This window comes from Dromiciops gliroides, chromosome 2 (assembly GCF_019393635.1).
Source record: "Dromiciops gliroides isolate mDroGli1 chromosome 2, mDroGli1.pri, whole genome shotgun sequence".
NCBI classification, from domain to species: domain Eukaryota; kingdom Metazoa; phylum Chordata; class Mammalia; order Microbiotheria; family Microbiotheriidae; genus Dromiciops; species Dromiciops gliroides.
Window position 1 is genome coordinate 458,184,578 of NC_057862.1, and position 26,466 is coordinate 458,211,043.

General features: G+C 42.7%; 1 protein-coding gene across 7 annotated transcripts; it reads left to right on the plus strand.

Moving 5' to 3' along the window:
• Window positions 1-24,195, plus strand: KCNG1 (potassium voltage-gated channel modifier subfamily G member 1). 7 transcript variants are annotated; one of them, XM_043985576.1, is made up of 4 exons: window positions 1-24; window positions 1,215-1,522; window positions 17,218-18,024; window positions 23,122-24,193. In XM_043985576.1, exons 3-4 carry the CDS (start codon window positions 17,260-17,262, stop codon window positions 23,890-23,892), a joined length of 1,536 nt encoding a protein of 511 aa, XP_043841511.1. In that variant the 5' UTR covers window positions 1-24; window positions 1,215-1,522; window positions 17,218-17,259; the 3' UTR covers window positions 23,893-24,193. The 7 variants fall into 7 exon arrangements, with proteins under 7 accessions (XP_043841511.1, XP_043841510.1, XP_043841508.1 ...); XM_043985575.1 differs by lacking the exon at window positions 1-24 and adding an exon at window positions 540-580; XM_043985573.1 differs by lacking the exon at window positions 1-24 and adding an exon at window positions 828-1,074.
• The last annotated feature ends 2,271 nt before the right edge of the window (window positions 24,196-26,466 follow it).

Below are 26,466 nucleotides of genomic sequence, written 5' to 3' on the forward strand. Positions count from 1 at the left end.
GGAAGGAGGAGAAGAAACGGAATGGTAGGTGGGGAGAAGGGAAGAAAGATAGAGAGGAGAGGGAGGAAAAGAGGAAGACAGACAGGGAAAGAGGGGAATAAGAGGAGATAGCAGGGGAAGGGAGGAAATGGGAAAGAGAATGAGGCAAGAAGGGAGAGAAAGAGGAAGGAGAAGGAATAAAGGAGAAAGAAAAGGGAGGACAGGGGAAAGGAGAGGGGGGAAAGGAGGAAGAGTGAAAGGGAAAAGAAAAAGAGAAGAAAATGGAAGGGTGAAAGGAATACCTACTGGATCGGGAAGGGTGGGGGGAGGAAAGAGATAAAAGATGAGGGGAGGTGGCAGAGAAGGAAGAGAGAGGAAGGAGAGAATGGGAGAAGGGAAAGGAGAAGGGATAGAAGAATAGGGAAGACGAGAGAATGGGGAAGGGAGAGTAGAGGAAGTAAAAGAGGGAGGAGGGGGATCTGCAGGGGAGGAAAGGGAAAAAGAAAAGAGAGGGAGGAGGAGGAAGATAGGAAGGAAACAGAAGGGAATAACAGCGGGGAGGAAAGGGATTGGGAATGATGAAGAGGAATGGAGAGGGAAGGTAAAAGTGGGGGAGAAAGGAGGCCGAAAGGAGGAGAATGGGGAATGGTGGGGGATGGAGAAGGAGGTGGAACAAAAGAGGATGAGTCAAAAGAAAGGGAGGATGGAAGAAGGGAAAAGAGGAAAAGAAAAGCTGGGCAGGCTGGAGGCTTTGAAGTAAAAGGAAGAAGACAAGATAGGAAGGAAAAATGGGGAAAGGAAGGAAAAAAGCGAGAAGGGGGCAGGAGGAAGAGAGGGAGAAGGGAAAGAGCAAGAGGAAGAGGGAAGGGAGGGAGAAGAAAAGAGGGAGAGGAGAAGAGAAGAGAGAGGGAAAAGAGGAGGGCGGAAAAGGTGAGAGAGGCTGAGAGAAGGCTAAGCAGAGGATGGGATAAGGCAACGGAGCGAGGGAGAAAGAAAAAAGATGGGAGAAGAGGAAGTGGCAAGAGGAGGGAGGATGAATGCAGGAAGAAAGGAGAAAAGAAAAAAGCTGGCAGGGAGGAGAAAGAAGAGGAAAAGGTGAGAAGGTGGTGGAAGAGAGGAAGAAGGAGGGAGGAGAGAAGGGAGGAGAGAAGAGAGGAAGGAGGAGAGAGAGATGGGGAGGGGAGGAGGGGCAACACACACCCTTCAGGTGGCCCCGTCATTTCTCACCTCCCCAGCGCCCAGCTCCAGCTCGCTCTCTGCGGGGCCAGCCGAGAGAAGCCGGAGAAGCGCTGATCCTCCGGCTCCTACCAAGTCCCAGCACTCACTGGCTCCGCTCCTCACCCCTAACAACTTGACACTGAGCAGCGGTGGCGGCGGCGGCGGCGGCAGCGCCTGTGCTGAGCCAGCGGCAGTGAGCAAAGCAACAGTTTCCAGGGGAGGAGACCTGCCCGGGACAGGGACCCGCGGTAAAGCGACTGGAGCCGCACTCCGGCCGGTGATCTGGGAAGCGGTCCCGCAGTCTTGGAACGCTCCGGGGACTGGGGTCAGTGTCACATCCCGGGAGCTAGGAGCTAGGAGCCTGGAGCCGGGAGCCAGCTAGGGAGCGGCTGGGTCTGCATGCCTACGCGCATCCCGCCCCGTTGGGGAAGGGGGTGGGGGGAACGGCAGGGGTGGGGGGGATGCTGAAGGAGCCCTGGGACGCTTGCCAGGAGCCCACGCAGGTGTGAGCACGTGCTGGCCGAGAGTCAGGGCCCTGGGATCAGGACAAGCTCTGGTCCCTGGGCGCTGCCCCCCTCAAACACTCCCTCCCTTCCTCCTCTCCCGGCGCTCAGTCCCCAGCCTCTTTCCCCCTCCCGTCTCTCCCTCCTCTCCCCCCTTCCCCCCTCCCTCCCCTGCCACCCCAGGCTGCTTCCACGACTGGAGCTGCGGCTTCCTCCCAGAGCAGTGCAGAGCCGAGTCCCGAGCAGAGCAGAACCAAGCGGGGTGAGGCGAGCGGGGCAAGGCAGGGGCACCCGCTGCCTCCCGGAGACCACGCCCGCCTTGGCTGGAGCTTCTCAGGGAAGAAGCTGGGAGCTCTCTTATTCACCAGGCATAAGCCGGTAAAGTTTTCCCGCGGGTGAGAGGCTCTTCTCAAGACTAGGGGAGGGACGAGGAGGGTGGTCCAGGCGTCTGACCCGCTTTCCCCAGCCCTCATATCTGGCCTTCTGGACCTTAACCTGACAATTTCTGATTTCCCGGGATCGAGATCATTTAAAACTTGGCCCTAGAGGGTTGGGGGTGAGGGTGGGGGGTAACCACGGTTTGGTGACACCACCACCCCCGCCCCCACAGAGCGTCAGAAATTAGAGGCAACAGAGGCAGGAGTGTCCACAGGTTCAAGGGTGGCCAGAGAGAGAAAGAAACGTATAATTTGAACTTTGAGCCGGTGACCGCCTGCTCCTGCTCTTGTCTTCTCTATCTCGGGTGGCAAAGCTATCAGCCTGTCCAGAGGTAGTCATCATTGTGCACATTTATTGATGGATCTTTCCCTTTAGAGGTTGTTTTTTCGTTGTATTTTTACGGTTGACCCATGGGGTTAGCAGTCTTTCTTCTCTTTACTGCCTACCTGGTGCTAAGATTCGTGTTCCTGCAAAAATGATCCCTTTTGGGGTGGTTTGGATTTAACTTGGCTGTTGTGTTTTTATCCAACGTTCTTGTCTGTCTATCAGCCGGGAAAATGGGGTCTTTTCATCGGGATTTCCAGAAAAAGAAGGCATACTTGCTCCCCCAACCCTGAGAGAACCCTTCCTCCTGAGTGTTTATTTCCCCCTGAAGTAGGAAAGATAGCCATCCTCAGTGGGAGAGAGGTGAGGGAGCTGAGTGCACTGGACCTGATTTGGTTTGATAGAGGCTACTTTGGGAAACTTAGAATTACACGTTGTTGGTGCTGGAAGGAACTTTCCAGCATAAAATGTCAGAGCTGGAAGGGCATCAGGATTCAAATGGATCTTAGGAATCACCTAGTTTAACCTCTTTATTTTACAGATTAGGAAACTGGGACCCAGAGAGGGGAAGTGATTTATCCAGAGAAGGACTTCCTTTCAGGCTGGATCTGCCTCCATAGAGAGCCTGGTTGATAGAGTAAGGGAAAAGCTGTCCTTGTTAGCATACTTATCCTAGAAGAGGTAAACAATGGAATAGCAGAAAGTCACCCCTATCTTAACTGTTGCCCGAGATTTTTCAGTCCAGATCTGGTACTACTCCAGGAAAAAGGTCATATGTAAGTAAGGGTTTGAGGACAGCCTTGCATAGTTGTGAGGAAGGCGTAGGCAAATGTTAAACAATCGCCAAGTCTACAGATCTGGCCAAATGTTTATGAATTAAAGATTTTATCCTCTCCTAAATGAATGGATTTGAAAATATGCTTTAGACCATCTTGTTTTAGCCCACCCCCAAAATAAAATCTTTGCATTTTGTAAATACAAATCTTATGCAATCGACTTATCTGTGTGTGTTGTGCCCCTAGGAAAATGCATGCTCCTTGTAGGCAAGAACTGTTTTCATTTTTGCCTCTGTACTATCTCCAAAGCCTTGCACACATGTAGTGGCTCACTATGTGCCTGTTGAATTAAAGTGCTTGTTGAAGACCTTGGTGAGAAAGAAAAAAATCTTAAAAGCCTTTCATGATATAAATTGAATATTAATGTGGAGTAGAACAGAAAACATTGAAGTGAGAGTTCAGAAGACCTAGGGTTATGGAAATAAGTCTGTCACTGACTCTGTAAAACCTTAGACACAGCCTTCTATGAACTTTCATTTCCTGGTTTGCAAAATGGGGAAGTTGGACTAGCTAACTATCATGGTCTCTTTGAGCTCTGATAGTCTTCACATCTATACTCAGTGTGGCATGAAAGATTTCAACAGGATGACTTTCATGGTGGCCAACTATGATGTGAACTTGGGCTTTCCCTTTGTGTTAAACTCAGATTCAAAAAGCTGTTGTTGTTTTCCAGAGTTAATCCTATAGAGAGAACTACACTGGGAGAGGAGGTGGGAGAGAGGAGGGTGATCTTAAGAGGGATGTAGGAAAAGAATAAGTCTTGATCTGATGTGCACCCCCTTATTGTTATATGAGGAAAATCAGAAATATTGGGGAAAGGTTTATCATGAAAGATAATTCAAATCAAGGTAGCAATACGTTAAGTAAAATTGAACTTGAATAAATCTGGAACAGTTTGAGGGAAAACATTTAAGACTTAAAGACCCATGCTAACCATGGGATGGAATCAAACAACAATTAAACAAACTACCTGCTATGTTTGAGGTTCTGTACTAGACACTGGAGATAAAAAGACAAATGAAACAGTCCCTGACCTCAAACAACTTATGTTCTGCTAGGGATAAAACTGGTATACAGAAAAGTAAATACAAGATCATTTGACTCAATGACTCAACCAAAAGCATTTATCAAGCACTTAACTTTGTGCCAGGCACTTTGCTAAGTGCTAAGACACTTAGACTAAAGTGAAATAGGCCCTGCCCTCAAGGAACTTACATTCTAACGGCTGAGGTAAAGGGATAGAAGAGTAACAAATTGGAGTGGGAGGAGGGAATCAAGGAAGGTGATATCTGAACAAAGACTAGAAGAAAGAAAAGAAATGCTTAAGGTAAAGATGAGAGAGAAACATTCCAGGCATTATGGATATATACTAAAAGATGGAACTTTGGAATTTGGAGAGCTAATAATAATAGCCAGCATTTATATAATACGTTAAAGTTTACAAATATCATCTCATTTTATCCTCAGAATTATTTTACAGATGAGGAAACTGAGACAGATAGAGGTTACATGACTTTCCCAAGATCTCACATCTAAGTGTCTGAGGCTGGATTTGAACTCAGGTCTTCCTGACTCCTGGCTCAATATTCTATGCACTGTGCTACCTAGCTGCCTCTTAGCTAATAATCCTTCATGAAGATTATCACGGTTTTTCCCCTACCACACCCTACTCCCACAGCAGCTAAGGAATATTTCCTCAAAAAAGGAAAAGAAAAACTACCTTGTATTCATTCTGTATATACTCTGAATGTACTTATATATGTATATGTTATCTCCTCAATAAGAATATGACCCCTGAAGGAAGGGACTTTCTTCTTTGATTCCCTGTACTTAGCACAATGCCTCTTATACTTATTCATGCTTATTGATTAATTCATTTGGAATACAGAGTGCATGAAAAATAGTCACATGGAATGTCTGGAAAGGTAGGCTGGAGGCATAGAGGACTTTATCCTAGAGTTAACAGGCAGTCACTGAAGGTGATATCTGGCTACCACTTAAAATTCCCTACCCCAAGCAGACAGGCTCCAGAGAGAGGGTTTGCATTGAAAGGCTAGGAAAGGCAATAGGTATATGTAAAGGGCCAAAGAAGAAATCTAACAGGGGGTCACTGGAATAAGATTGAGTAGGAAGGAAGAGATTTAACTTTCTGATACCCAAAAGACATGTTGATCTCTTCTCTTGCCCACACCCCCAGGTCCATATTTCCATTCTAGACTTACTTCAGGAGGAATAATGTGACCTTGGACAAGTCACTTGATGTCTTTGAGTCTCAGTTTCCTTATTTGTAAAATGAAGCTGATAATATTCTACCTACCTCACAGGGTTCTTGTGGGGAAAGCATTTTGTAAACTTTAAAGTACTATTTCATTGTGGATTCTTGTCATCCTGCATTTCCTAAAGCTCACAAATATATGTGGGGGCAGCTCAGTGGCGCAGTAGATAGAGCACCGGCCCTGGAGTCAGGAGTACCTGAGTTCAAATCCGGCCTCAGACACTTAACACTTACTAGCTGTGTGACTCTGGGCAAGTCACTTAACCCCAATTGCCTAACTAAAAAACAAAAAAACCCAAATATATATGTAGGAACTTTGTATTCATTCCATCTTAGTGCCCTCATCAGTTACAGGGAATGGTTTTCCCCAAGGATGGGAAATGCATGACAAAAGTCCCATTTTAGAAGATACATAAAGCTAAAGCTACCATACATACCTCTGGGAATATACCTTAAGAATCTGGGATTTCATTGACATAGGAGCCACTTCCTTTGACCACACCTTTGGAGACAATCTTTGGAGACCTGACTTTCTGTGGCCAAAAGACAGCACACCCCTGACCACCCTTCTGGTGATGAATCATTCTGCTCTCGTTGAGACTTATCCTTAGACAATGGAACTGTGGCCTGACATGTACTCTGAACCTTTCTAGCTTGATGTTGTTGTTGTTGTTGTTAAATCTGAACAACTCCTCTGTGACCCCATTTGGGGTTTTCTTGGTAAAGATTCTGGAGTGGTTTGCTGTTTCCTTCTCTAGCTCATTTTATAGATGAGGAATTGATACAAACAGGGTTAAATGGATTGGTCAGGGTCACACAACAAGTAAGTGTCTGAGGCCAGATTTGAACTCATGAAGATGAGTCTACCTGACTCTGGGGCCAACACTTTATCCACTGTATCACCTTGCACAGTTGTGTTTGGAGTACTCTTTTCAAATCCTTGTTCTGAATTTGTCTAGCTGTGTGACCATGGGCAAATCATATGATCTCTCTTATCCTTAGTTTCTTCATCTGTCAAATAGACATAATAATACTTACACTACCTGTCTCAGGATTGTAGGGTTTTTTTGGTAGAGAAAGCACTTCGTAAACTGTAAAACTCCATGGAAACTTGAGTTAAAAACCCTATTCAGTTATTATGGCATAGAGAGGAGGCAGCATGAGGTAACAGAAAGAACACTGGATTTGAATTAAAAGGTCAGAGTTTGGGTCCTAGCTTTGACACTTTGTAGATAGAGGGTGGTAGTATTAGGGACAACAGGAGAATGAAGTGAGAAAGGTAGGCTTACCATTTGGGGGCTTTGTCAAAGATTGTTTCTCAACCTGGATATGACTACTTTCTATCTTTGGAAAGAGGACCACATCACCAAATGTGGAGTGAAAAGAGGAATGATATAAGACCTGACCCCAGCTTCTTTGATGAGGCCCCATGTTCTCTTGGACTCCCTTTGTTGTTCAGTTGTATCAGTTATGTCTGACTCTGTGAGCCCATTTGGGGTTTTCTTAGCAAAAATACCAGAGTGATTTGCCAGTTCCTTTTCCAGCTCATTTGACATATGAGCAAACTGAGGCAAACAGGGTAAAGTGACTTGTCCAGGATCACACAGCTAGGAAGTGTCTGAGACCAGATTTTGACTCATGAAGATGAATCTTCCTCATTCTAAGCCCTGTATTCTATCCACTGAGCCACCTAACTGCCCCGGAATCCCTACTAGGAGATTAAAGAAGAGTACTAACATATCCTGTCTATGTCTTCAATGATATGCCTATTATAATCAGAATGGACTTGTTGTGTTCATTTGCTAGCATTAAGCTGGGGCAGCAGCACAGAAAAGCTTCCTTCTTTCTATCTAAACCAAAGCTAGGTTCTTTTCTCATGTGTTCTTTGAAAGGCAGTAGCTTCAACCATTTACCCCAAACCCTACTTTGGAAGATTAATATCTTGGTTTTCATAGATTAATATATGGGAGTCTATTTTTTAAAAAGTCTAAAATAGTCAAACTGCCTATTCACCACTTTAGAAAGATAAAGATAGTGAGAGGAAGACATATAGTCAGAATCATAATCCTAGAAGGGCCCTCAGGGGCCAAACAGTCCAACCCTTTCATTTTCCTTAAACTAAGGCTTATTCAGGTTAAGTGACTTGTCTAAGGTATCACAGTTAATAAACATTAGAAGATTTGAACCCAGTTCTCCTGACTCAGGGCCAGTGTTCTTTGTACTGTGTCATGCTGCCTCAGGTGAACATCAAGATCCTTCCTCTGCTATCCATCCCCTTTCCTTGGTAGATAAAATCAGGCAGGCTGCCAGTTAAAATTATGGTACCATAATTTCTTTTTTCTTTTTTTTGCGGGGCAATGAGGGTTAAGTGACTTGCCCAGGGTCACACAGCTAGTAAGTGTCAAGTGTCTGAGGCTGGATTTGAACTCAGGTCCTCCTGAATCCAGGGATGGTGCTTTATCCACTGTGCCCCGGTACCATAAATTCTTGAAGAAGAAACAGAAAGGTAATTTGCTGCAATTCAATAGGCATGTATTAAGACTATTCAGGGTGCAAGACATTGTGCTAGGCACAGAAACAAAGAAACAAAAATTCCTGCCCTAAAGGAGCTTATATTCTACTCAGGAAAACCCTGTGTTCAGAGATAAGTAAATATAAACTATATACAAAGCAATGGTGAGGGAAGGTGAGAAGGGGCAAGCAGTACTAACTAGAGGGATCAAGAAAGTCCTCATATAGGTAAGGGCCTTTGAGGGGAGCAGGGGAGGTTATCAGAGAGGCCTGAACCTTAGAGGGAGCTAGGGATTCTAAGAAAGCTGACAGGAGTAGGAGAACAATCCAGGCATGGGGCCTAGCCCATGCAAAGAGGAAGAAGTAGGAACTGCAATGAATTTATACAGAAAATGGCAAATAGATCAGTCTGCTGGAATGTAAATTATATTGTGAGGGGAGGGGAAGAGTAATGTAAAAATAAGCCTGGAATGGTATGTTGAAGCCAGATTACGAAGAAAATAGGGAGCCACTGAAGGTTCTTCAAGAGGAATGGGGAGGGGAGGAGAAAAGGGGGAACAGATGTGGTCAGACCTGTGCTTGAAGAATGTCAATTTGACGATTATGTGGAGGACAGATTAGAGAGGAAAGAGGCTGGGGTTATGGGGACCAGTTAAGAGGCTATTGCAGTAATCCAGAAAACAGATAGGCAGGTTTTCAAATAGGGTGTTAGCCATGTGAGTAGAGAGATGAGGAGGTAGAAATAGCCAGACCTGGCAACTGAGCATATTTGGTGGGTGAGGAAGAGCAAAGAGATGAGTCCTCAAGGTTATAAACTTGGGTTTCTAGAATGATAATGGTATTCTCAATAGAAACAGGGAAGTTAGGAAGGAGCTGGGGTACGGGAGTAGAGTTCCATTTTGGACACATTGAGTTTTTAAGATGCCTGTGGGATGTACAGGTGGAGATGTTCAGTGAGCAGTTGGTGATGAGCGACTAGAGTTTAGGAAAGATAAAAGTCAGATGGTAGATTTGGCAGTCATCTGCATAGCGATGATAACTGAGCCACCAGAGCTAATGAGCTTACCCAGGAAAAGAGAATGTGGAAAGAAGCAAGAACCCAGGAGAGAGGTCTGTGTTTTACACCTACACAGAGGGGGGCAAGACATGGATATTCATCCAGAAAAGGAGACTGAGAAGGAGCTGTCAGACAGGTAGGAGAGAAACCAGGAAAAAGCAGGGTCACAAAAAAATAGAGAGGACAGAGTCATAGCTGGCAATCTGTAATTCTATGGGTCACTTGCTAGACATCTTCCATTATACATACTCACTGTTTCTGTTTCTCTCTCTCTCTCTCTCTCTCTCTCTCTCTCTCTCTCTCTCTCTCTCTCTCTCTCTCTCTCCCCCTCTCTCTCCCCCCCTCTCTCCCCCCTTCTCTCTCTCTCAATCTGGCAATGAGGGTTAAGTCACTTGCCCAGGATCATACAGCTACTAAGTGCCAAGTTCTGAGGCCGAATTTGAATTTAGGTCTTCCTGAATCCACAGCCTATGCTTTATCCACTGTACCACCTAGTTGTCCTCCCCCCTTCTCTCTTTCTTTTGTCTTTGTCTCATGTCTCTGTCTCTCTGTCTCTAGCCTGTGTCTGTCGTCTGTCTCTGTTTCCCTCTGTCTGTCTGTCTCTGTCTCTCTCTGACCCTCTCTCTCTGTCTCTCTGTCTCTCTCTCTCTGTGTCTCTCCCTCCCTCTCTCCTCTCTTTCTCTCACAAAGAATAATTAAGGACAGAGTAGTAACTTGGAATATCTTGGCAAAGAGAAAAGAGAAACAAATCAAAGGAGCTAAAATGTTTTATTGTTTTCTGTTGGAAAGTTTCCTCAGTTTGTCAAATTAACAGATGGTGCATTAATTAACAAATTAATAGAATATAGAACATCAGAGCTGGAAGGGACCTTAGAGCATAGAATGTTATAACATGGAAGGGATTGTTGCACATAGAATATGAAAGCTAGACATAGAAGGTTAAAAGCTATAAGTGACCTTAGTAATCAACTTATCCAACCCATTCATTTTATAAATAATGAAATTAAGACCTAGGAATATTAAATAACCTGACCAAGGTCATACAGCTGATAAATGGGAGAGCCAGGGACTAAAACCCAGATCTTCAACTTGGCAACTTAGCCAAAACTGAGGCTTACCATTTTCCAAACCTGTATTGTGACCACAGCACACAATTTGAAAGCTCATATTAAACTAAAACTGATGCCTTTTAACCTGTCTGAACGTTTGAAAATCAAATGAAATGACTAAATGAAACAAACAGCAATTTAACTTCTTGGATAGCAATGAAGACATGTTACTTAAGGCAATGGTGTGGTCTTTCCCCAAAGTTATATCATGGGGGCATTCTCCTTTCAAACCCTTATAACATCTGCAACATGTAGACAAAAAATCCAAAGTATGCTGGGCTCTTCTGAACAATGTAACTCAGAGTTCGCTAATGAACTTTATTGTCATTGAGACATGGATGTGACCCCAAGTTCTTGAAGGTTCTACCAGGAAAGTGAAAGCTCTGGCAGGTCCTACCAAGTTGGAAAAGCTTCCAATATCAGCACATATTAGGCTGCCTGCCTGTTTTGCAAAAATCATCCTAGCTCAATTCTAAAAGGCTCATCACTGTATAAGATAGAGTGATAAACTGTTGTTGTTGTTGTTTTCAGTCATGTACAACTCTTCACAGTCCCATTTGGGGTTTTCTCGGCAAAGATGCTGGAGTGGTTTGTCGTTTCCTTCTCCAGCTCATTTTACAGATGAGGAAACTGAGGCAAGCAGGTTAAGCGACTTGTCCAGGGTCACACAGCTAGTAAGTGTCTGAGGCCAGGTTTGAACTTGGGTCTAGTAATTCTCAAAGTCAATCCATTGAGAATGGTGCCAAATAGTAGGCTGTAAGCATTTCCAGGAAAATACAAAATCTCAGGGAGCAGGCACTTTACAAAAATATTGGTCTTTGCATCCCTAGAACTTGGCTTCAATGTCTTGAATGTAGTGTAAGGATGGGAACTGAAACTAGAGTTTAGTTAATATAGGAAACTCTAAGATGAAGAAACTTCTCCTATTCAAGCAAGTTGGCACCTTCTCCACAACACATAGGCTTAGGAGTTACCTACAGCCCTGAGAAGTTGTGATATGTCCAAGGTCACAGAGTTAGTGTGTATCAGAAACAGAATTTGAACCTGGGTCTTCCTAACTCCTAGCCAACTCTGCTACTATACATAGCTGGCTATGAGCCTTGCGTAGAGTTGGCACTTATTAAATATTTATTTGGTTGGATTAATTGAATCTGCCTTGGTGGAGAGATTGTCTACATCCTACACTGATGAAATCATGGATCCTTGAAGTATAAAGAAACATGGTGTAAAGTTATCCAGAGTAAGGAAATCTCATTGAGTTGAAGAAGCTGGATGGCTATTCAGTAAATACCTTATTAGGGCAGCTAGGTGGCACAGGGGATAGGGCCTGGAGTCAGGAAGACCTGAATTAAAATGTTACCTCAGACACTTACTAGCTATGTGATCCTGGACAAGTCACTTAACCCTGTTAGCCTCAGCTTCCTCGTCTGTAAAATGAGCCAGAGAAGGAAATAGCAAACCACTCCAGTATCTTTGCCAAGAAAACCCCAAATGGAGTCACGAAGTGACCCAACTGAAACAAATGGACAATAACAATAAACAATGACACATTTACCCAACATCATGAGGGACTAAGGTGAGCCTTGAAGGATAGGGTGAAACACACTCCCCCAATAGAGTTTCCCAAAGAGTTTACTCCTCACCAGTCAGACACTGCAAGATCTTATAAACCGTATCCACAAGATAGGGGGAGTTATCGGGGCATAGTGGCTCCAAGCAGTCAAGACAAGCCTCCAAGGAGAAAATGAAAACCTGTCATTTGCAGCTACCAACATTGTGTTCCCTGACATCTGCCAAGCTTGAGGAGCAGGGAACTCAGATCTCCCTGACTGCTGGAGCCCCCAGCTAGGGTCAAAGTGGAGTACACCAGTACCAATCCATTAGCAATTTTCTCACAGTCGCAGGTCCCTCCCAGGTACTTCTCAAGAATCAACTCTTCCTGGCAGATTCAAGTTGCCACTAGTGGGACCTGGATTCACTTTTCACTCATAAATTGTTTTAAAGTTGGGTGTGGAAGGTAGGAGATGGTAGTAACACAGGAAAGATGATTTTTCCCAGGATAAGGGGTAGAATAACAGGATAATAAAGCTGTCTTTGGATCAAGGAGATAGGCAGCCCGATTTGAGAGTCAATGGCCATTTTATACTGGCATCATAGGCCAAGGTTTTCATATATAGAATATACTATCCTAACTATGCATGTCACTACTTATATCTGGTCAAAAAAATAGACCTATCTTCAGAGACAGCTTTCTCAGGACTCTTAGTCATAGCCCTAAATGGATGGGGGGTGGGGGAAGAAATTGTCACACAAAGATAGAACTAATATGATCGCTCCATTTTAAAGATGAACAAACTAAGTTTCATTGAGGTAAAGTGACTTGTTCAGTCACATAATTAGTAAAGAGCTGAAATCCACATCTTCTAAGTCCAGCTCTCTTTCCAAGACAGACTTATTTCTCTCAGGGACCTACATCTCACAAATTTCTATAGTAGCACTTTGGCTCCACAGTCTCCACCCTGCTTTAATCAAAGTGAAGCACAAAAGCTCAACCCCATCTTTAACATTTTGTCACCTACCAACATAATTTCATCAACCCCTTCCTGGCAAGGTCCTACCTTGACCAGCCATCACTTTCAATCTTAGATTCAGATACTTCCAAGTCTCTTGACCAAATTTTACCATTACCAAGTCTCACCCTTGCCTGGCCATCTCCCTTCACTCGCCCAGTCAGGAAAACCTCCTCTAACCCAGTCCTGCCCTCCACACCTTCCCTAATTCCTAAAGATAACATTCCCATAACCTTTACTCCATCCCCTTCCCTAATCTCTCTCTTTCACCTTCCTAAGAGAGGCCCAATTCTACCAAGGGCTCAAGGATAGCTACTTTAGGGGCTTTATTGATTATTACTTTAGTGGTAACTAAGGAGAGACTTTGTTCTTGGTATCAGGATGGGGTAAAGTAGCTATTTTAATGTTTAAGGAACTTTTAATTCTGGTACAAGCCAATTGGCATTGCAAATAATGAGCTTGTCTAGTTAAACTTCACTTCAAAGATGAAAAAAATCTAATTCCCACACGGGTGCATTGGACATCAGTTGAATTGTGAGCTAAAAAGAATTAGCACCCCAACCTCATTTAGCAAATTACAGTCTTTCACCATCTCTAGGGAGCCTTGTGCTGGGAGAATGGAGTATAAAATATGTATCATCCCTTGGTGAGCTGGTGGCCAGGAGTGAGCGTGACTTTTCTTCCATATTAAATTTTCTGCCGAGACAGGATAACTTTTCAGGGAGGATGACGATGCTCTAATTCATGATGGGGATGCGCCTGTGATGGAAAGAAATGGGAAATATCTAATTGGGGAAACCATCTGCTAGAAGGAAAACCAGAAGGGTTGAAGCAGTATGCGACTGAGAAGGAAGAGGTGATTACAATTCTGACTGTCTCCTAAGAGTTCTTTCACTGGCTGTAAAGATAGAACAATGTTCATTTGCCTCTGTCAGTACCCTTATTAACAGAAATGGCATTTTCTCCTTTCTGCAGTGGCAAAGGAAAAACTGTTCTAGATCAAAGAAGGAGGACTGATAATGTGAAATGCATAGAATGTGATTGTCCTCACACTTTCCCCATTGAATCCTGACAGTGTCACCAAAGTTCTGGTTACCATTTTGATATGAAGTTAAAAAACACTTGCTGAAAAGTCAATATTCATAGGATCCCAAGATCATAAATTTAGAGCTGTAATGATTTTAGAGGTGATCTAGTCCAACTTTCTGATGTTACAGATAACGAAATAGAGGTGCAAAGAAATGGAAGTGACTTGCCCAAGGTCACACAAGTAGTAAGCATTAGAGCTAGTACCTGAATCAATTTTCAATTCAGTTACAAGTATAATCATCTTTTTAAAAGAAATTTAATCTGAAAAGGGGAGGGGGGGGAAATAAACATCTCTCAAGTACTTATTATGTGCCAGGCAGTGTGCTAAGTGCGTTACAAATACTATCTCCATAAAAAGGGATTTTGAATATGTTTGAATATATAATATAAGTTTGGGGTTTGTTTTTTTTTTGGAGGGGGTGAAGCAATTGGGGCTAAGTGACTTGCCCAGGGTCATACAGCTAGTAAGTATCAAGTGTCTGAGGTTGGATTTGAACTCAGGTCCTCCTGACTCCAGGGCAAGTGCTCTATCTACTGTGCCACCTAGCTGCCCCCTAATATAAGTTTGAATAGGCTTGAAAGGATTTTCTAGTTCAACAGATGGAAGCAGAGGCCAAAAGGAACTTGAAGTCACATAGGTATTTACAGCAAATCCAAGACTAAAACCCAGGTTCGTTTATTTAAAATCTAATATTCTTTTTCATTGATGCCATGCTGGAAAATCCACCTTTCACAAAAGATAATGAATGGGACAGCTAATCCCTGCAGGTCTTTCTAGCTCTAGAACTAAGATCCTAAGAACTAGATGATTTGAACTAAAAGGGGCTCTTAGAACATAGAAACTCAGAAACAGGCCAAAAGCAGAGGCTCTTGACCCAGAGACTGTCAACTCGATAGATACATATATCCATAGGTACATAGATACATAGATGCATAGATATATATAGAGAGAGATTCATTCATAAATAAATAGATGAATGATAGATAACTATTTCAATATAATTGGTTTCCTCTGTGATCCTATGTATGTTATTTTATACTTTTAAAAACATCATTTAAAAAAAACATCATTCTGAGGAGTCTGGGGGCTTCACTAGATTGACAAAAGGATCCAAGATACAAAAAGTTAAGAGCTCCTGCCTAATAGTTCTTCAAGTTCTAATGATCTGTTTGTGTCCTTCATCCCTTTTTATCTCATGATGCCATGTTCTAAGGTACTTTCCAGATCTAATATCCTGCACACTAAGGGTCTCCCAGTTAAGATATTATATATTCTGTGTTGTAGGACTCCTTCTAGTTCCCACATTCTACCTTCTATATTCTAAGGTCCTTTCTACTTCTCATGTTCTAGGTAACTTTTTGCACTAAGATTTTATGGTTCAAGGTCACATACAGTTGGATCTACAAAACAGCCCTTGTAGTTTGGGCAAATGAATGAATGATTAGATGCATAAATAAAAACCACCTTTCAAGTCTTCCTTTTCATTATTCCCCTTCACACAGTCTATATAGTCCCACCTACCTTGCCTACTAGCTATCCTTCACACTCAACAACTCATCTTCCATCTCTGCACCTTTGTATGGGCTGTCTCCCATGACTAGAATGTGATCTAGAGACTAGAGTCTCTAGTGGACTTCAAGGTTCACTCAAGTACCATCTCCTATAGTACTGTGAGTCAGGCATTTATTAAGTGCTGAAGATATAAATACAAGCAAAGAGAAACGTGTGAGACTAAAATTGGATATTAGATCATAAATCTACCCTACGTTACATTCTAATGGGCAAAGAGAAAACCAAAAAAGAAGTGGGAGATGGGGTGGAGATAGGGCCAGAGTTTAGAGAGTCAGAGTTTAAGCCAGGATGACTCTGAAAGATAAAAGATGGCTGGCCTGCAGCCCTTCCTTAAAATGGAGGTTCTGGCAAGAACCCACCAGTGGGGAAAAGAAACCAATCACATGGGATGCTTTAGGGTGAGAAAGCCACGAGGACAAAAGGAAGAAGTCTTTTTAATTTTCTTTTTTATTAATGAATTTAACTATCCAACATTTCAAAGTTCAAAGAATATCATGTATGAAACTAAATTTCCGTTACATAAAATCTCTTTTTTCATTTTTATTAAATTTAACACAGTAGTATCAACACTGACCTACTTATGTGTGTCCCCTTCTGAAGTCCTTTCTAACTTCCGTGTATTTTTTACTATTTCATCAATGCTTTTTTCTTTTCCTTTTTTTATTGCCATTACTACCCACCAACTTCCTCCTCCTTCCCCAAAAATGAAGTCCTCCTTTTCTAACAAATCAGTCTAACAAAACAAATCATCACATTGGCTGCATCTGAAAATGTATGTTTTGTTCTTCATCTCTAGTCCATCACCCCACTGCCAAGAGGTGGGGAAGTGTGACTCATCATTAGCATTCTGAAGTCGTGATTATCCATTATACTGAACAGAGTGTTGAAGTCTTTCAGTGATCATTTTTCTTTTCATTATTGTGTTGTTGTTCACTTGTTGTTCAGTTGTGTCCAACTCTTCATGACCCCATTTGGGGTTATGTTGGCAAAGGAAGGGAATGTTTGCCTTTTCCTTCTCCAGCTCATGTTACAGAGGAGGAAACTGAGGCAAATGGGGTTAAGTGACTTGCCCAGGGTCACACAGCTTGTGTCTGAGGTTAAATTTGAACTCAGGGCCTCTTTACTCCAGGACCAGTGCTCCATCTATTTCACCACCTAGCTTCTCTTTGATACATATCAGGTGCTTGATTAAAGTTTATTGATTGCTTGAGAGGGCACAGTGTGCTGTAGTCAGAAGACAGACAGGGTCAAATCCCATCTCTGATGCAAAGCACTGAACCTTCTGGATCCTCTGTTTCCTCATATGTAAAATAGAAGGGTCACTAGATGGCCTCTGAGGTCCCTGCCAATTCCAGTTCTATGGTCCCATGACTCAGTTGCCTCTAAGGTCCCTTGGAGCTCTAAATCTTGGCATTGTGGAGTACAGAGGATTCAACATTCCACTTGGAATCAGAAAGACTTAAGTACAAATCCTGCCGTGGGCACTTACTAGCTATGGACCCTGGGCAAGTCACTTAACTTTTCCTACCCTGAGTTTCCTCATCTGTAAAATAGGAATAATAATAGCACCTACTTCACAGTGTTATTTTGAGAATGAAATGAAATCCCGTGTGTAAAGTGCTTTGCAAACCTTAAACTGCTATGTAAATGCTAGCGTTATTTTTATCTTATTGATTGATCACTGTAAGGAGTATCTGATTTCTCTGCTCCCCTTCTCTTTCTTCCCCCATTACAGATTTTCATTGCTGACCCATTCAAGTGATGTTAAGTTACCACCATGACCCTCTTGCCTGGAGAAAACTCAGATTATGACTACAGCGCCCTGAGCTGCACTTCCGATGCCTCCTTCAGTCATCAGCATGCGTTCTTTCCTCGGTCTGAGTCCCTCAAGGGCGTGTTTTACCGCAGGGCCAAGAGACTTCACCCCAAAGACAACGCCCCCCAAAGCGGTCAGCCTGAAGACCGAAAGAGGCAGATCATCATTAACGTGGGGGGGATCAAGTACCTGCTGCCATGGACCACACTGGACGAGTTTCCGCTGACCCGCTTGGGCCAACTCAAGTCCTGCACCAACTTCGACGACATCCTCAACGTCTGTGACGACTACGATGTGACCTGCAACGAGTTCTTCTTCGACCGCAACCCTGGGGCCTTCAGGACGATCCTGACTTTCCTCCGGGTGGGGAAGCTCCGGCTGCTCAGAGAGATGTGCGCGCTGTCTTTCCAGGAGGAGCTCCTGTACTGGGGCATCGAGGAGGACAACCTGGACTGGTGCTGCCGACGGCGCTACCTGCAGAAGATCGAGGAGTTCGCCGAGATGAACGAAAGGGAGGATGACCTGCTGGAGAGCGAGAGCCCCGGGGAGATGGCCGAGGAGAGCCGGCTGGGCCAGTGCATGAAGAGGCTGCAGGACATGGTGGAGAGGCCTCACTCAGGGCTGCCAGGGAAGGTGTTCGCCTGCCTCTCTGTGCTGTTTGTAACCATCACTGCGGTGAATCTGTCTATCAGCACCATGCCGAGCTTGAGAGAAGAGGAAGAACAAGTAAGTTCCTTCCAGTATGGGAGAAGATTCACGTGCAGGGAAGTCCGAGGACTAGCGCTCTGGTCTTTGGGTCTCAGGAGAGGGTCAATTCTAAGATCCCATGGGTTTGTGGCATTATAGGATCATAAAAGTGGAAGGGACTTCGAAGGTCCTTTACTCTCACCTCCCTCTTGGGATAGTAGGTTTAGAGCTAGAAAAGCCCTCAAAGGTCATCAAATCAACCCTTTATTTTACAGACAAGAAAATTCAAGCCTAGAGAAGTTAAATGACTTACCCAAGGTGATACAAGCAGTACTAAGTCAAAGGACTGAGGATTTGAATCCAGGCCTCCTGAAGATGAGAGTAGTGAGTCCCAGAAAAGATAAGTGACTTCTCAAGGGTCACACAGGTAGTAAGATTTGAACTTAGTTCCTATTTGATACATGTTAAATAGCAAATGCAAAATCTGGAGGCCATTTTGGAGTAGAAGCTGAATACTCATTCATTCAGAAATAAAGAGTGTGTGCAATGTGCTCTGCAGAGGGGGAGATAAGTGGAAGATAGGAAGACAAAAAAGACGTGGGGGTTCCTGACCTCAAGGTACTTAGAGTCAAGGATGAGAAATAAAACTTATTTGAATATTTCATTTTAGTCTTGTCCCTCTCCTCAACCCTTTTTTTAAAGGATCTATCACTTCCTCCTTTGATACAAATCACAACCCTTCCCCAATTTATTAGTTAGTTGTTAAGAACTGTCATGGCCAAAAAGCCCTCGACCCTGTGACCACCCTGGTGATGATCCTCTCTAAATTTAACTACCCTGGCTCATGGACAGTACCTTGTCCACCACTAGTCCTAGACTCAAAGCCTTCCCAGTTTGAGAGGACTTGCTGGAGTATTTGCTTTGCTAATGTGGACTTTGAGAACCCAAAATCATAACCACACATAGAGGACTGGACTTGGGAGTCAGGCAGACCTGAGTTCTAATCCTGCCTCAGATAGTTATTAGTTGTATGATCTATACAAGGTACTTAATCTTTCTCAGCTTCAGGTTATTCATCTGAAAATTGGGATGATAGTAGCACCTAGTTCACAGGACTCTTGTAAGGCACGAATGAGATAATATATGAAAAGCATTTTGTAAATTTTAAAGTGCTATATAAATAAATGTTAGCTACGAGGAGGAGAAAGAGGAGGAGTATAATTAAAATACAAATGAGGATAATGTCTGTTGGTTCACATTTATGTAATACTTTACAGTTCACAACGTGTTTTCTTTCCAACAGGTCACAAAGAACTTTCTTGCAACAATTCTAAAGTAGGGAGTGCTTGTATTATTGTTCCCACTTTACAGATGAGGAAACTAAGGATCAAAGGGGTTAAAATTACCTCACCCAAGGTTACCCTGCTCAATGATTGACAAAAAAAAAGGACTCAGATCCTGGTCTTCTGAATACAATTCAACAAAAAGATTTCTTAAGTGCCTACTCAGTGCAAGACATTATACTTATCACTGCATATGAAAATAAAAAAATGAAACGACCTGTCCTCAAGGAGCTTACATTCTACTGGTGTAAGGAGGTGACCATCTCCCCCTACACACACACACACACACACACACACACACACACACACACATTCCCTGGGATCTGTGGACTTTTTCTAAAAACTATTTTCTAATTATAAATCATTATAATTGGTTTCCTTTGTAATCCTACATATTTTACTTTATACATTAAAAATATTCTGAAAAGGGGTTTGTCAGTGTCACCAGACTGCCAAAGGTTTCCATGACATAAACAAAGTTTAAGAACCCTTGCTGGGTAGATAGTCTATACAGTAATAGATATAACTGTATTAATTAAACATAAAAGAGTTACTATTGGAGAGCTAATTCATTGCTTATTAATTCTAAAATAAATTAATCCTGTTTCACTAGGAGAATACCAATAGGTCCCCTGTTCTATTTGAGGAAAAGAACCATGGAATTAGACTTAGCCCCTGAGATGTATAGATAGAGAGAGATACAGAGACAGAGACAGAGATAAAGAGATGTACTGGATAGGCTTTGAATATTAATACTTGGGGTGGAATATTTTTTCTCCTTAAGAATCTTTGTTTTCAACTGAGTCACCATCAAACAAATGAAACAAAACAATCTTTCTCCATACCCCCTCCACCTCATTTTCCCTTGCCCTTACCTTCCTTAGCCCTTTCCCACAATCAGCTACATGCACACACACACACAAACACACACACACCTCTGCCCAGTGAAAACTAATATACATCATTGGCATTGGTCCTTGAGGCAGTGTGGAGGAAAGAGCACTAAATTTGGTGTCAAGCTTTGGCTCTGATTGACATCCCTTCAAACTGTATATCCTGTGATCCTTTTATTTGGATTCAGACATTTATTAATAATTACTCATTTTGGGTGGAAGTGTAGCACGGTGGATAGAGAGCAGTCTCAGAGTCAGGAAAACCTAGGTTCAAGTCTTGTCTCTGCCAAATATTGCCTCTATGACCCTGGGCAAGTCACTTAAGTTCTCATGTCCCAGGCAGTTCTCTAAGACTATATTTTTATACAATTGGGGCTAACTGACTTGCCCAGGGTCATGCAGCTAGTAAATGCCTGAAGTCAGGTTTGAACTCAGGTCCTGTGCTCCATCCACCACACCAACCAGCTGCCCCAACTAAGAGTATAAATTGCAGAACAGTTGTCAATCAGAAGTTTCCCTCTGTTATGTTCCTAGACCAATAACAGGATTGGTCCAATAATAATATTTTCTAGGGGGCAGCTAGGTGGTGCAGTGGATAGAGCACCAGCCCTGGAGTCAGCAGAACCTGAGTTCAAATCCGGCCTCAGACACTTCACACTTACTATCTGTGTGACTCTGGGCAAGTCACTTAACCCTCATTGCCCTGCAAAAACAATAACCAACAACAACAACAAGAAGACAATAATAATTTCTGAAGCACTTCAACCATTTACATAGGGCTTTCCTAACAGCTACCTTCTCAGCACAGCAGTATAAAAAATATGCTTAATTTATAATTGGGGAAACTGATGAGGCTCCTAGAGGTAACATGACTTGCTAAAGTTCCCTCAGCTAAACAGGATTTGCTCCTACTGTCCAGACTCTTGATCCACTCCACAATGCTCCTTCTCTCAGCACAATATAGAAAATGTAGCCACTTTCTCTATGGCACACTGATCACAGGCTGCCCTACCCTTATGCTTTTTAAATAACCAGCATTTTCTAACAGCAAGACAAGGAAATCTGTCTGGCCACACGCTGTGTTGTAACACATCAAAAGAGAGGAGGGGAGTGCAATGATTTGCCATCGTTCGATGGCAGAACTCCCACTGCTGACATGCACCTCAACATGTTGCCTTAGTTCACTGCACTTCATATCCTGGTGCCTGACAGCTGACATTCCTCCTCGCTGACGTTATAGGAATAAATTTCTTTGATACGAGGCAGAAACACTTTCAAGTTCTTTTATGGAATTTGTATTATTCTGTCTGTCCCTGAGAGCCTTCATACCTTCAGAAGTTATTTCTATATCTCTCCTCCCAACAAGTCAAATTACCACCTGATAGTATGTGCATTGGGCTGTTAAGCCTCAAGGAAGAGGCATCCACTCCCTCTCTTCTGGCAGCACAAGGACTCCTAGTTCCTTTGGCAGCATACGTCGTCGTGAGCTCATCAGGGACACGGCAATGCTCCAGCAGCCCTGCCTCACCCCCCTGGGGCCCACCAAGTAGTCATGCCCAAGTGCGAGCTATAAACCACTAAGAATTTCCTGTATCACCACTGTTGATGATATGATAATTAATGCCTAGAATTTAATATTTTACTTTGATAATTTATTAAATGGGGGGAAAGCTACATGACCTTTTTGATGGCCCAGTAAAAGCACTATTTCTAAAAAGATTAAGGATGTGTTCCCAAACATCCCATTATGGGTCTTTCACTCATTCATTTATCAAGGCCCCTTTTAAACATACTTATATTTTAGCCTTATAATAGACTCTTAGGAGAATAACTGAAAAGAATCATGGTTTACAAAGTGCTTTCTTCACAATGTATTTGTGAGAGAGGTGGTGTGGGCATTATTATCTCCTTTTTTCTGATGAGGAAATTGAGTTTCCAAAAGATTAAGTGGCATAATGAATGGAATGTAAGATTCTTGAGTGCAGGCACTATTTTTCATCTCTGTCTTTGTATCCTGAACAGATATTCCGGTGTCTTGCATATACTAGATCCTTAATAAATGCTTGTTGAATTGGAATGATTTGTTCACAGTGACAGAGTCAGGACTCGAATCCAGGTCTTCTGAGACAGAAAGGTATAGTAACAAGAGTACAAGATGTAGAACACACAAAGATCCTGGGTTCAAACCCTGCCTCTACTGAACACTATCTGTATTGCTTTGGACAAGCTACCCGACCTTTCTGGGCCTGAGTTTCATCATTTATAAAATGAAGGATTAGATTAGATGATCTGTAAGCACACTTCCAGTTACAAATCTATGATCTTATTTCTCTATAGTCTTCAGCTCTTTCCAGGATAAATAGAATCACCATTAGTTATCAATGTAGATTTGGAAATGGAGGGGACCAAAGAGGTTATATTAGAGAAGGAAATGGCAAACCACTCACTCTAGTATCTGTGCCAAGAAAGAGGAGTATATAAGAGAAGCCTATTAAATAAAAAGAAAATGAATATTACAGAGAGAATGAAGTTGGACTTATTTGCTAAATATTGTAATTGCCATCTTTAAATATTCGAAGGCTGTACATGGCTATATGCTAGGGGAATTTAATAGGGAACTCCCCTGGGAACTTGAAACTGCTAATTCTAGAACAAACAATAAAAAGGACTAACTATATTAATTTACTTTGTGACCTTGGGAAAATCATTTCTTTGGACCTCATTTCCAAAATGAGTGAGTCGGACACCATGACCTCTTTTGGTTCTCTCTGTACTATTCATTTTCTTTTTATTTAATAGGCTTCTCTTATATACTCCTCTTTCCCAGCCTTCATCTTTATTCCCAAGCCAAAGAGTGTTGCCGTTCTGTCCCTGATGCTAGCATCTTTTCTGTTTCTCAGGGTGAATGCTCCCAGATGTGCTACAACATCTTCATTGTGGAGTCAGTGTGTGTGGGCTGGTTCTCCCTCGAGTTCCTACTGAGGTTCATCCAGGCACCCAGCAAGTTTGCCTTCCTCCGGAGCCCCTTGACTCTGATCGACATAATCGCCATCCTCCCCTATTACATTACACTGGTGGTGGATAGCACATCTGTGGGTCAAAAGAAGCCTAGCTCTGGCAACAGCTACCTGGACAAGGTGGGCCTGGTGCTCCGTATCCTGCGGGCCTTGAGGATCTTGTATGTCATGAGGCTGGCGAGACACTCCCTGGGCCTGCAGACGCTTGGGCTCACGGCCCGAAGGTGTACCCGGGAATTTGGGCTCTTGCTGCTGTTCCTTTGCGTGGCCATTGCCCTCTTTGCCCCATTACTCTATGTCATTGAGAATGAGATGGCTGATAGCCAAGAATTCAGCAGCATTCCAGCCTGCTACTGGTGGGCTGTCATCACTATGACCACAGTGGGGTATGGTGACATGGTACCCAGGAGCACTCCTGGCCAGGTGGTAGCCCTGAGCAGCATACTCAGTGGCATCCTCCTTATGGCATTCCCTGTGACCTCCATCTTCCACACATTCTCCCGCTCCTACCTGGAGCTGAAGCAGGAACAGGAGAGGGTCATGTACAGGAGGGCACAATTCCTAATCAAAACCAAGTCACAGCTGAGTAACATGTCACAGAACAGCAATGTTTTATTTGGCAGCACCTCCTCAGACACTAGAGACAACAACTGAAATGAGACAACTCTGAACACCCACTGGTGTGACACTTAAGTGGCCTTGGCAGTAAGGTCTCCCCAAAGACCACCCGGATGTCTGTGACAACTGAACAGTGGGCACTGCCCCTACAGAGACAAGAGAGAAAAGAGCATTACATGTGGAGGTTGGGTCATTCCCATAATACATAGCCATGGATGGTCCCCATATTTTGCCACACTTAATAGGTTCATGTCCATCAATAAAGAAATGAATTTTCTTCCTCTTTTTTAGCCCACGTAAAAGTAATTTGCCTATAGAAACCAATGTCCCTGTGGATGTTTACACATGATATCATTTTCTTTTTTAAAATTTTCTTATCATAAAAGTATTTTATTATTTTCTAGTTACATGTAGAGATAGTTTTTAACATTTGTTTTTATAAGATTTCTAGTTCCAAATTTTTCTCCCTTCTTCCCTTCCCTCTCCCCTCCCCAAAACAGCAAGCAATCTGATATAGGTTATATATGTACAATCAACATTAAATATATTTCTGCATTAGTCATGTTGTGAAAGAAGAATCAGAAAAAAGGGGAAAACCTCAAAAAAGAAAAAAAAAGAGTAGAAACAGTATGGTTCACTCGGCATCTAGATTCCACAGATCTTTTTACATGATATCATTTTCAAGAAAAACACATCGGATTTTAGGTTGGAGTGTCTAGTATTAAAGAAGTATAAGACAAAAATGAAAAAGAAAATAATTCTTTCTGCATATGCAGGGCTAACCTATATACAGAAAAAGTAAAGGATGTACAAATACTCTCCCTAACAATATTCATTAGTTCTATAAAAACACATCAGCTAAATCAATGTTATAGGGGGAAATGTAATGCCCAGGTAAAATGTTTTAAATGTTTGATTTACCAAACAACCTTTATAGCAGAGTTTGGGAGCAGTACTAAATGACATTACAAAATTATTTTGATTGGAGCAATGGTACATGGGAGTATTCCTATACACCACCAAATAAACAGTGCTTTATTTCTGTCTAATTTAGTTTAGTGAGGGCCAGGCACACAGCAGACAGCTCAAGCAAGAGCTAGCTATTGGTCATAGTGAAAGAATCAGAAGCTCTACGCTGGAAGAGGTCTCAGAGATCACTGAGAAAACTCAGCTCATCCTTGAGGTAGAACGCCAATCTACAACATTCCTCAGCAATATCCCTCCAGCCTCTGCTTGAACACTATACAGTGATGGAGAACACATTACTTCCCTGGGTAGCTCAGCCCATTTTGGGACAGCCCTGATTGTTAGGCAAGTTCTTGCTTGATCTGAGTCATGCATAACCTGCTCCTTTACTATCTTCTCATTACTCCCATTTCTCTCCTCTGGGGTCAGGTAGAAAAGGGGTAATCCTTCAAATACCTGAAGACAACAGTTTTATCCACAAACTCTTCTCCAGGCTAAATATCTTCAGTCTATCAATTAATCTTCACAACCTGGCCATGACCTTCTTTTCCAGTCTTATTAACCATTACTTACCTTCATGCAATTTATGGCCCAACCAAACTGGCTTTTCTGCTATTCCTCACATAGGGCACTCTATGTCCCATCTCTATGCCTTGGCATTGGCTGTGCCCCATGACTAAAATGCACTCCCTTCTAATCTCTATTTCTTAGAACCCCTAGTTGTCTTCAAAGTTCAGTTCAAAAGTCGTCTTCTACATGAAGCCTGTCCTGATCTTCCCAGCTACTAGTGCCCTCCCCTTCAAAATTACCTGGTATTTATTTTATAACTATTTTGAAAATAAATATATACATTGTCCCCCCAATAGAATGTAAGCTGCCTGAAGGCAAGGACTATTCCACTTTTGTCTTTGTAGCATTAGCCCTTAGTATAGTGCCTAATGCATAGAAGGTGCTTAATAAGTGCTTATTGATTGATTAATTGGCATAATTTCTCATTTCTGCACCATCCTGGGCTCCCTCCTCTGGAAGAGGTTATATGACCACTGTACTCCACCTTATCAATACCCTTCTCAAAATGTGTTATCCACACCTGAACATGATACTCCAAACAAAGACTGACCAGAACAAGAGAACAATATTCTGAACATTAGACTTGTATTAACTTAGCATCTCACCAGCTATATCTGGTATAAATTCTGGTTTTCTACCCCCACTCTGACATGGTGATATGGCCACTATACTTCTCTGAGACTCTTCTCTAAAACTTCTTTCTTTCTTCTTCCCACTCTTTTGACACTTTTCTTGTTTTTCTCATGTACCCTACAATCCTTTCTTCCTTTTCCCCAGCCTAAGGTTTGTCTGCCAATGTTTCTAAGAAATGCATAACACTCAAGACCAGAGAGATCAGTCAAAGCCTTCTTAAGAACTCTGATTATAGGGTACAATTAATGTGTAATTTGGGGAAGAAATAACTATCAATGAAGAAGTATTAAGTTCCAACCGTGTGTTAGGCATTATACTGGGGATTGGAGATACAAAGACCACAGTGAAATACTCTTTGCCCTCAGAGAGCTTACATTCTATGGGGAAGACAACATATACATATAAATATACACAAAATATTATAAAGTAGTCCAACAGGAA

Excerpts from the sequence above, each read along its gene's own strand:
- KCNG1 (XM_043985576.1), top strand. The coding sequence starts at position 17,260 with ATGACCCTCTTGCCTGGAGAAAACTCAGATTATGACTACAGCGCCCTG. Across the intron at positions 18,025-23,121 it reads TGAGAGAAGAGGAAGAACAA|GGTGAATGCTCCCAGATGTG; the intron begins GTAAGTTCCTTC and ends TCTGTTTCTCAG.